The 11,777-nt window shown below is 47.0% G+C and overlaps 1 protein-coding gene across 1 annotated transcript; it reads right to left on the bottom strand.

Annotated features, from left to right (window-relative positions):
* Positions 1–10,154: 10,154 nt before the first annotated feature.
* Positions 10,155–11,746, bottom strand: LOC115175123 (gremlin-1). Its single transcript, XM_029734332.1, has 2 exons — positions 11,575–11,746; positions 10,155–11,373 (listed from the first exon to the last, which is right to left on the bottom strand). Exon 2 carries the CDS (start codon positions 11,365–11,367, stop codon positions 10,819–10,821), a length of 549 nt encoding a protein of 182 aa, XP_029590192.1. The 5' UTR covers positions 11,368–11,373; positions 11,575–11,746; the 3' UTR covers positions 10,155–10,818.
* Positions 11,747–11,777: the final 31 nt, after the last annotated feature.

The following is an 11,777-nucleotide window of genomic DNA, read 5'->3' as shown; positions in this document are numbered from 1 at the left end:
CACCCTTCTTCTTCACAAAAAAGAAACTCGAGGAGATGGGTGAAATGGAGGACCTAATGTACCCCTGATGCAGGGATTCAGAGACATATGTCTCCATAGCCACCTTCTCCGCTTGCGACAGGAGATACACGTGACTCTTGGGAAGTGCAGCGTTTACCATGAGATTTATCGCACAATCCCCCTGTCGATGGGGTGGTAATTGAGTCGCTTTCCTTTTACAGAAGGCGAGAGCCAAATCGGCATATTCGGGGGGAATGCACATGGTGGAGACCTGGTCTGGACTTTCCACCGTAGTAGCACCAACGGAAACACCTACACACCTACCTGAGCACTCTCGCGACCACCCCGTTAGAGCCCTTTGTGGCCAAGAAAAAGTGGGGTTATAACTAGTTAACCAAGGTAGACCCAGCACCACGGTCAATAAGGAAAATAAAAAAAAATTCCTTGTGACCCCCCTGCGTCACCATACTCAAAGGAGCTGTGGCCTCCCTGATTAACCCTGACTCTAATGGTCGACTGTCTAAGGTGTGAACGGGGAATGGAACATCCACGGGTACAATGAGGATCCCTAAACTACGAGCAAGAGCTTGATCAATGAAATTCCCAGCCGCGCCTGAATCTACTAGCGCCTTATGCTGAGAACGTGGGGAAAAATCTGGAAAAGTAACAGACACAAATATATGAGCAACAGAGGGCTCTGGATGAGAATGGTGCCTACTCACCTGGGGTGGCGCCAGAGCGCCCTGCCTGTTACCTCGATTCCCAGAGGAACCCACCCAGCACCGACTCTGCGGCCACCAATGGGGCACGAGCGGGAACCCCCTCCAGTCTCCCTGCGCACCGCCCCTCCCAGTTCCATGGGAATAGGAGAGGGGGTGCGGGAGGATGGAACCACCAGACCCTGATCTGGACGTCCGCGAGCAGCCAGCAGGTTGTCCAGCCGGATGGACAGATCCGCCAGCTGGTCGAAGGTGAGGGTGGTGTCTCTGCAGGCCAGCTCCCGACGGACGTCCTCACCTAGACTGCAGCGGTAATGGTCAATCAGGGCCCTGTGATTCCATCCCGTACCAGCTGCCAGGATTCTGAATTCCAGGGCGAAATCCTGGACGCTCCTCGTCTCCCAACCGTGAAGCACGGGGGTGGCAGCATCATGTTGTTGGGGTGCTTTGCTGCAGGAGGGACTGGTGCGCTTCACAAAATAGATGGCATCATGAGGAGGACAATTATGTGGATATATTGAAGCAATATCTCAAGACATCAGTCAGGAAGTTAAAGCTTGGTCGCAAATGGGTCTTCCAAATGGACAATGACCCCAAACATACTTCCGAAGTTGTGGCAAAATGGCTTAAGGACAACAAATTCAAGGTATTGGAGTGGCCATCACAAAACCCTGACCTCAATGCTATAGAAAATATGTGGACTGAATTGAAAAAGCGTGTGCGAGCAAGGAGGCCTACAAACCTGACTCATTTACACCAACTCTGTCAGGAGGAATGGGCCAAAATTCACCCAACTTATTGTGGGAAGCTTGTGGAAGGCTACCTGAAACGTTAGACCCAAGTTAAACAATTTAAAGGCAATGCTACCAAATACTAATTGAGTGTATGTAAACTTCTGACCCACTGGGAATGTGATGAAAGAAATAAAAGCTGAAATAAATAATTCTCTCTATTATTTTGACATTTCACATTCTTAAAATAAAGTGGTGCTTCTAACTGACCTAAGACAGGGAATTTTTACTAGGATTAAATGTCAGGAATTTTAACTGTATTTGGCAAAGGTGTATGTAAACTTCCGACTTCAACTGTATATACCTCTTCATCTCTTTCTCTCCCTTTTAATTTATCTATTTCTATTTCTCTCTTTCTCTATATATATATCGCTCTCTCTCTCTCTTTTGCTCTCTCTCTCCCTCCCTCCTATCATAATTATTCAATTGTCTCTAGCTCTCAGATAAGGACGCATACATCCTGTTGCCATGACAAATTTCTTATCTGTCTTTTTTAGAGGTTTGATATGGGTCTGAGGAGAAGATAGACAGCTTACGGTGAAGTTCAGAGGCTAGACACACAGATAGGGATCAGGCGGTGCGTACTGGGACTCTGGAGAGAGACAGATAGGAGAAACGTTCGGTGGGAGAAACTGTTCAGAGAGAGAGAGAGAGAGAGAGAGAGAGAGAGAGAGAGAGAGAGAGAGAGAGAGAGAGAGAGAGCGATACTTCTGTTCTGCATGGCTCTAAGTCTTTGGATTGAAATAGAATCATAGACCATTATAGAAACACCGAAGGATAGGGCTTGTTACAATTAAGGCAGCAAAACAGCCCCTTTGTGGGAGAATTGCGTGTTTTTAAGAAGAAAAAGTTTGTCTGGCTCCATTTAACTTGCATTTGTCAAGACCATTGTACAGTACAATACCTTCTCAGTGCTTGTCTTTGCATGCCGGTGTATGTAGTTAATTGAAATGTTATACAATTGTATATATTTCATTTGCAGCGCATAAAGAACAAGATGAAGTGCATGCCCAGTTGATGTTTGCACAAAAAAGGTTTGAAAACACACCTCTCTCTTTCTACTTCTACATCGCCTTTGTAGTACGACGAAATAAGTTTAATTGAAGAGCTCCACAAGGCGATACTGCCGTCGACAATAATTCAATTATTATACGAGAGATTCCAGAAGTTCTAACACCATCTTCCCTTATCTCTGTCTGTTCCTCAGCTTCCACGAGCTGGTGACGTTCTTAGGGCTGAAGCCCAAGACAGGAGAGACCGAGGTGGCGACAGGTCACTTCTTTATGCTGTGGTTTGAGTTCTGTACCGACTTCATGACCAGGTGGAGGAGAGAGAACAAGAATATCTCCAAAGAGAGGTGTGTGTGTGTGTGCGTGCATGCAAAAGAAGTAATTTGGAACCACACTTGTGTGATGTAACCTTGCCAAAGAACTGATGACTTGTGTTAGCTCCCCAAGCTCAGTCTTGTGGCGTGCAGAAGACCCGGGTTCAAAACCCTGGTCAGATACGGCTACAAACACAGTGAACTACTATAGCTCCAAGACTAGAGTAATTTAATTCCCACAGGGATCACTTACACATACTGGATAAAAACATCTAATTGACATATACAATATATATTACTTGGATTGAGCTGTGGATTATTTTGCTTATATAACTATATCCCCTTGAGAATTGACTAAATCAGGAAGATGGCTATCTAAGATGGCCGCCATCACCCATCTGCTACATCCCACAAAGACGCTGCCGGTCCACGGACTGACTGACGGTTGAGTAACACTGTTCTACATTTTATTAATTTAGCAGACGCTCTTATCCAGAGCGACTTACAGTAGTGAGTGTACACATTTTCATCATACCGGACCCTCAGTGGGAATCAAATCCACAACCCTGGAGTTGCAACCGCCATGCTCTACCAACTGAGCTACACGAGACCAGACTGACTGACTGAGACTGTCTGTCTGTCTGAAGATTGTGATCTTGTGGAAAACATTGTTCTATCTCGAACATCGGTTGAATCTCCTGTATGTTACTGGGTCCGAGGCTGATGTGAACTTGTGTCCTGGGGGGCCGTACGTATCAAGTGTCTCAGAGTTCTGATTTAGGATCAATTAAGATCACAGTGCCTAGGATTACATGGGGGGGGGGGGGGGGGGTGATCCTACAGTCGTGGCCAAAAGTTTTGAGTATGGCACAAATATTAATTTTCCACAAAGTTTGCTGCTTCAGTGTCTTTAGATATTTTTGTCAGATCTTACTATGGAATTCTGAAGTATAATTACAAGCATTTCATAAGTGTCAAAGGCTTTTATTGACAATTACATGAAGTTGATGCAAAGAGTCAACATTTGCAGTGTTGACCCTTCTTTTTCAAGACCTCTGCAATCTGCCCTGGCATGCTGCCAATTAACTTCTGGGCCACATCCTGACTGATGGCAGCCCATTCTTGCATAATCAATGCTTGGAGTTTGTCAGACTTTGTGGGTTTTTGTTTGTCCACCCGCCTCTTGAGGATTGACCACAAATTCTCAATGGAATTAAGGTCTGGGAAGTTCCCTGGCCATGGACCCAAAATATCTGTTTTGTTCCCCGAGCCACTTAGTTATCACTTTTGCCTTATGGCAAGGTGCTCCATCATGCTGGAAAAGGCATTGTTCGCCACCAAACTGTTCCTGGATGGTTGGGAGAAGATGCTCTCGGAGGATGTGTTGGTACCATTCTTTATTCATGGGCAAACTTTTGAGTGAGCCCACTCCCTTGGCTGAGAAGCAACCCCACACATGAATGGTCTCAGGATACTTTACTGTTGGCATGACACAGGACTGATGGTAGCGCTCACCTTCTCTTCTCCGGACAAGCTTTTTTCTGGATGCTCCAAACAATCAGAAAGGGGATTCATCAGAGAAAATGACTTTACCCCAGTCCTCAGCAGTCCAATCCCTGTACCTTTTGCAGAATATCAGTCTCTCCCTGATGTTTTTCCTGGAGAGAAGTGGCTTCTTTGCTTCCCTTCTTGACACCAGGCCATCCTTCAAAAGTCTTCGCCTCACTGTGCGTGCAGATGCACTCACACCTGCCTGCTGCCATTCATGATCAAGCTCTGTACTGGTGGTGCCCCGATCCCGCAGCTGAATCAACTTTAGGAGACGGTCCTGGCACTTGCTGGACTTTCTTGTGCACCCTGAAGCCTTCTTCACAACAATTGAACCGCTCTCCTTGAAGTTCTTGATGATCCGATAAATGGTTGATTTAGGTGCAATCTTACTGGCAGCAATATCCTTGCCTTTTTGTGCAAAGCAATGATGACGGCACGTGTTTCCTTGCAGGTAACCATGGCTGACAGAGGAAGAACAGTGATTCCAAGCACCACCCTCCTTTTGAAGCTTCCAGTCTGTAATTCAAACTCAATCAGCATGACAGAGTGATCTCCAGCCTTGTCCTCGTCAACACTCACACCTGTGTTGACGAGAGAATCACTGACATGATGTCAGCTGGTCCTATTGTGGCAGGGCTGAAATGCAGTGGAAATGTTTTTGGGGGATTCAGTTCATTTGCATGGCAAAGAGGGACTTTGCAACTAATTGCAATTCATCTGATCACCCTTCATAACATTCTGGAGTATATGCAAATTGCCATCATACAAACTGAGGCAGCAGACTTTGTGAAAATTTATATTTGTGTCATTCTCAAAACTTTTGGCCACGACTGTAGATCAGCACTCTCACTATGAAACTGATGTGAACCTGCTCTTTTCCCCATCCTTCCCTCCTTCTCCCAGACTGAAAGAGGCTCAGCTGTCGGTGAAGAAGATTACAGCAGACAAGAAGGTGGAGACTAGGAAGATCAACCCTAACAGTCTGGTGAGAACAACACAACTCAAACTTAAGATAGACATACAGTCATGGGGCGCAACTTTGGTCTTAGAAGTGGGAGGGACATAGATGTTTTATCCGGTTGGATAAATACTCCAAACATCCTATCCAACCTCTCTGAGGCGTCCACATGGTCCTAAAGCACACTGTTGCCTCGTTTTGTATCACATTCCAATGATAAAACTGGGGCGGGGGACAAAAATGCAATTTCAGAATATGGGGGGGGGGGGGGGGGGGGGGGGTCATAATCCCCCCGTCCGCAGTGAAAGCTGCGCCCCTGCATACAGTATAGAGCTTTGAGCACCACTATCCACTATCCATCACATCTGATTAACCTTACCAGTGTGGTGAGGCTCAGGGAAACATTACCACTCAACTCAACACAAACAGAAAACATGTTAGAATGAATTTCATAGCTGTTTGTTATTGCCGTGCATTACTTAAGCAATAAAGCATGAGGTGGTGTGGTATATCAAATCAAATTTTATAGCTCACATATACATGGTTAGCAGATGTTATTGCGAGTGTAGCGAAATGCTTGTGCTTCTAGTTCTGACAGTGCAGTAATATCTAACAAGTAATCTAACAATTCCACAACAACTACCTAATACACACATGTCTAAGTAAAGGAATGGAATAAGAATATATAAATATACGGATCAGCAATGACAGAGCGACATAGGCAAGATAAACATTATGGCCAATATACCACGGCTAAGTGCTGTTCTTAGCCACGATGCTATGCAGAGTGCTTGGATACAGCCCTTAGCCGTAGTGTATTGGCCATATACCACAAGTCCCTGAGGTGCCTTATTGCTATTATAAACTAGTTACCAACGTAATTAGAGCATTAAAAATAAATGTTTTGTCATACCCGTGGTATATGGTCTGATACACCACGGCTGTCAGCCAATCAGCATAAGGGCTCGAACCACCCAGTTTATAAAGAGAAATAAGGATGCCCTTCAAGCCAATCAGAAACGACTGTTCAACAATGCTGTGGTATAAAGATATGAAGTACACCCTAACAGTCTGGTGAGAGTATAGAGATATACACTGAGTGGACAAAACATTAGGAACACCTTCCTATTTTGAGTTGCACCCCCTTTTGCCATCAGAACAGCCTCTGTTCGTCAGGGCATGGACTCTACAAGGTGTCAAAAGTGTTCCAAAGAGATGCCGGCCCATGTTGACTCCAATGCTTCCTTCCCACAGTTGTGTCAAGTTGGCTGGATGTCCTTCGGGTGGTGGACCATTCTTGATACACACGGGAAACTGTTGAGTGTGAAAAACCCAGCAGCGTTGCAGCTCTTGACACAAACCGATGCCCGTGGCACTTACTACCATACCCCGTTCAAAGACACTTAAATCTTTTGTCTTGCCCATTTACCCTCTGAATGGCACACATACATAATCCATGTCTCAATTGTCTCAAGGCTTAAATATCTATAACCTGTCTCCTCACCTTCACCGAAGTGGATTTAACAGGTGTCCTTAATGTTTTGTACACTCAGTGTATATAGTGATATATTACAGTTATGTAATTCTATGGGTTTAAAGCAACACCATTGCACTGCACAGTACGATAGATCATAATCAATCATCCATCATGCTAACCAGGTTTTGGGGCTAAGTTATAAGCATCATCCATTTTATAGATTTTTGGATTCAGGCTCAACAAAACAGTGCAATTATATTTTTGATCTCAGGAACCTGGTTTTGATTGAATAATTGAATTACTGTTACATGCATAAAAACTCTTCCAATGGGCCTCAAAAGTGTGAAATTCTCCTCCCCCTATGGGCTGTTCTGGCTCAGACAAGGCTTACTTAATGACTTAGTTGGACAAGGCTTACTTAATGACTTAATTGGACAAGGCTTACTTAATGACTTAATTGGACAAGGCTTACTTAATGACTTAGTTGGACAAGGCTTACTTAATGACTTAGTTGGACAAGGCTTACTTAATGACTTAGTTGGACAAGACTTACTTAATGACTTAATTGGACAAGGCTTACTTAATGACTTAGTTGGACAAGGCTTAATGACTTAGTTGGACAAGGCTTACTTCCCTGTGGCTCAGTTAGTAGAGCATGGTGTTTGCAACGCCAGGGTTGTGGGTTCGATTCCCATGGGGGGCCAGTACAATTTTTTCTTTTTTTAAATAAAAATGCATGAAATGAAATGTATGAAATGTATGCATTCACTACTGTAAGTCGCTCTGGATAAGAGCGTCTGCTAAATGACTAAAATGTAAATGTTAATGACTTAGTTGGACAAGGCTTAATGACTTAATTGGACAAGGCTTACTTAATGACTTAGTTGGACAAGGCTTACTTAATGACTTAGTTGGACAAGGCTTACTTAAAAGCCAGTACAGTACAGTATGTGGAGACAATTTGCTTACTGTCCCTAATGGAAAACAATAACCCTTTTTCGCTGCCCTGACAGAAAGAGAGACTGCGTCAGAAAGAAGCAAACATGGTGGCCACAAGCTGAGAGATCGAACAGGACAGAGAAGAGATTAATGAGAAGAGTTGCTGTGTGAAGGGACTGGGGACTTCTCCCCCCATCGCCCTTCAGCTACCCACACAGGACTGGGGACTTCTCCCCCCATCGCCCCTTAGCCACCCACACAGGACTGGGGACTTCTCCTGCCTTCTCCCCTTAGCTACCCACACAGGACTGGGGACTTCTCCCCCCATCGCCCCTTAGCCACCCACACAGGACTGGGGACTTCTCCTGCCTTCTCCCGCCTTCTCCCTTCAGCCACCCACACAGGACTGGGGACTTCTCCCCTCATCGCCCCTTAGCCACCCACACAGGACTGGGGACTTCTCCTGCCTTCTCCCGCCTTCTCCCTTCAGCCACCCACACAGGACTGGGGACTTCTCCCCCCATCGCCCCTTAGCCACCCACACAGGACTGGGGACTTCTCCCCCCATCGCCCCTTAGCCACCCACACAGGACTGGGGACTTCTCCCCCCATCGCCCCTTAGCCACCCACACAGGACTGGGGACTTCTCCCCCCATCGCCCCTTAGCCACCCACACAGGACTGGGGACTTCTCCCCCCATCGCCCCTTAGCCACCCACACAGGACTGGGGACTTCTCCCCCCATCGCCCCTTAGCCACCCACACAGGACTGGGGACTTCTCCCCCCATCGCCCCTTAGCTACCCACACAGGACTGGGGACTTCTCCCCCCATCGCCCCTTAGCCACCCACACAGGACTGGGGACTTCTCCCGCCTTCTCCCCCCATCGCCCCTTAGCCACCCACACAGGACTGGGGACTTCTCCCCCCATCGCCCCTTAGCCACCCACACAGGACTGGGGACTTCTCCCGCCTTCTCCCCCCATCGCCCCTTAGCCACCCACACAGGACTGGGGACTTCTCCCCCCATCGCCCCTTAGCCACCCACACAGGACTGGGGACTTCTCCCCCCATCGCCCCTTAGCCGCCCACACAGGACTGGGGACTTCTCCCCCCATCGCCCCTTAGCCGCCCACACAGGACTGGGGACTTCTCCCCCCATCGCCCCTTAGCCACCCACACAGGACTGGGGACTTCTCCCCCCATCGCCCCTTAGCTGCCCACATAGGACTGGGGACTTCTCCCCCCATCGCCCTTCAGCTACCCACACAGGACTGGGGACTTCTCCCCCCATCGCCCCTTAGCCACCCACACAGGACTGGGGACTTCTCCCCCCATCGCCCCTTAGCTACCCACACAGGACTGGGGACTTCTCCCCCCATCGCCCCTTAGCCACCCACACAGGACTGGGGACTTCTCCCGCCTTCTCCCCCCATCGCCCCTTAGCCACCCACACAGGACTGGGGACTTCTCCCCCCATCGCCCCTTAGCCACCCACACAGGACTGGGGACTTCTCCCGCCTTCTCCCCCCATCGCCCCTTAGCCACCCACACAGGACTGGGGACTTCTCCCCCCATCGCCCCTTAGCCACCCACACAGGACTGGGGACTTCTCCCCCCATCGCCCCTTAGCCGCCCACACAGGACTGGGGACTTCTCCCCCCATCGCCCCTTAGCCGCCCACACAGGACTGGGGACTTCTCCCCCCATCGCCCCTTAGCCACCCACACAGGACTGGGGACTTCTCCCCCCATCGCCCCTTAGCTGCCCACATAGGACTGGGGACTTCTCCCCCCATCGCCCTTCAGCTACCCACACAGGACTGGGGACTTCTCCCCCCATCGCCCCTTAGCCACCCACACAGGGGGGTGATCAGGATCATACTAGTCTCTGATCCTGCCCACCCTGTTATGGACCAAGCCTGGAACACTGTACTGTCCTGGATGCCCTTTGACCCTGCCCTCGCTGGACACTAGAGGAAACCCAATGGTTCGGAGGTCACAAAGTTGCATTCACTGACCAACAGGATACTGGCAATAGGATGATACATATTTAAGTTCATTTTGATTTTTTGATTCTGCACCTCATCCTAGCACTGCCCTGTTAAAAAAAACACATAAAAAAGGCTGATAACTGATTAACAACTGGACAAATTAATAAGACAATGTATCTAGATTGTATGGTAAACTTCCTATGAAATATAGATTTGATCATGTAGATTTGAAATTCAGTTGTCTGTTTTCTGATATTAAATATCAGAAGTTTTGTTTGTGTTTTATAATACATTTAAGTTTATAATCTTACATTTCCACTGTCAATCATATTAATATATATCATCTATGTATTTATCTTGCCATCAGTCTGTTATTGCAACCCCAACAACACAACCTAGTTCAATAAGGTGTACAATCATGAGTTTATTCAGCAACCACTTTATATACATGATTAATACAATAACAAGTACATTAAGTGACGTCTAACAGGGCAAAGTTTAAAAAGAAAAGCCAATATTCATTAACACCACACTCGTCTAGCGCTCCGGAAGTGAACGCATTCACCAACTCATATTCCACACAGTGGAAACAATATACGCTCTCTGAACGGTTTACAAAAAGAGTCTCAAATTCTTACACTGTGGCTTTTTCGCCTTATTTTAAATGGCAAACATGCGCAAATCTTCTGGTTTCCACAGTGATACTGTTATATTTGTATTAGGCGCAAGCCAGCAATATCATTAAAAAACAATTACGCTCGAAGCTATAAGCCATTTACAATGTGCCAAAACAGTCATTATAGTCCCATACATTACACTGGGGAGTCTGTTGGGGTTGGCATAGCTACCAGTTTAGGGTTTTGGAATGGTTTTGAACAGTTCCATCCCTTGGTTTCGCTGTCTTTTGATCTCCCCTTTTAGGATTAAGATTGGACATTCTCTCCCTCATGCATATTCGGTTTTTGCAATGGAAGCACATTTAATTGTATGCATTGGTCGGTACCTTTTAATTCTTCCCGTGGAAAGCAAACCAACAGAGACTGTGTCCATCTATGGTTTTAACTAGGCCTAATCCAGGTCTATGGAAGCGCAGCGGCACGTCTTTACGCGCTGGACGCGTTTCTTCCGAGAGCTGGGTGATTGTCCGGGACATATGAGGGTATAGGTGACGGTGGTGAATGTTTTCGGTTTACAGGTGGAACACGATTGGAAAGCCCCGTCATCTTCGTAGATGTGTCGGGGGATGTAGAAGGAGTTACACTGCCCGTAACAGAAACGATTGATTATAGTGCGGCTGAGGCATCCTTCCTCGTGGATCGTCTGTTTCAGCGGCTGCGTTTTGCACCAGTCCAGTTTGAGGTACCGGCGCTCCGTGACGTGTAAGGCTTCTTGGCTGGATTCTAGAACCTCGTCATTGGCAGTTACTGGCCCCATTTGGCGGGAGACAAATCCGTTCTGTGGCGGCGGCTGCTGCGGTGAGCGCTCAGACTGGTTGGGACTGGAGTTGTATTTGTATGGGTGCTGAAAGGAACCCTGGAAGCCACCTACCGCTGCGCTCCTTTGCGGACAGAAGAGTAGTCCCAACACCATGGCCGAGGCAAAGACTGACGTCTTCATCCTGATCTATAGAATATTAAATAATTACATTTAAAGCCGTCGTGGAAATCAACAGAACAAATTACGCATAACTTCTATCAAGGTTTATGCAGTAATGTCAAACCAAATACATTTAAGTGGTTATAGTGTACAGTTAAACAGACTGATACAATGTTGAAATTATTCTATTTGGTAGAGCGCAAATGATAAATAGCTAGATTAACTCACCGTTGTCCTACACAAACGACACAACAGAAAGATTCCCTGCGGGATTAAGATATTGCTTTAGTATTCCTGTATGATCTCTTCTTGGAATAGGCAAAACAAACTGCTGTCTAGCTGTACTGTCTCAGATTTAAGTACAGTAGAGGGATGTTCCCGCCCCCTCCAACGCCCATCATCCTCTCTGATAGATCCTAGTAAAAACGACT

Source organism: Salmo trutta, chromosome 35 (assembly GCF_901001165.1).
Source record: "Salmo trutta chromosome 35, fSalTru1.1, whole genome shotgun sequence".
In the NCBI taxonomy this organism is placed as follows: domain Eukaryota; kingdom Metazoa; phylum Chordata; class Actinopteri; order Salmoniformes; family Salmonidae; genus Salmo; species Salmo trutta.
This window is presented reverse-complemented; position numbering and strand designations above follow the sequence as displayed.

What these genes read in the sequence shown, in the direction of transcription:
- LOC115175123 (XM_029734332.1), bottom strand. Translation starts at nt 11,367, where the DNA reads ATGAAGACGTCAGTCTTTGCCTCGGCCATGGTGTTGGGACTACTCTTC.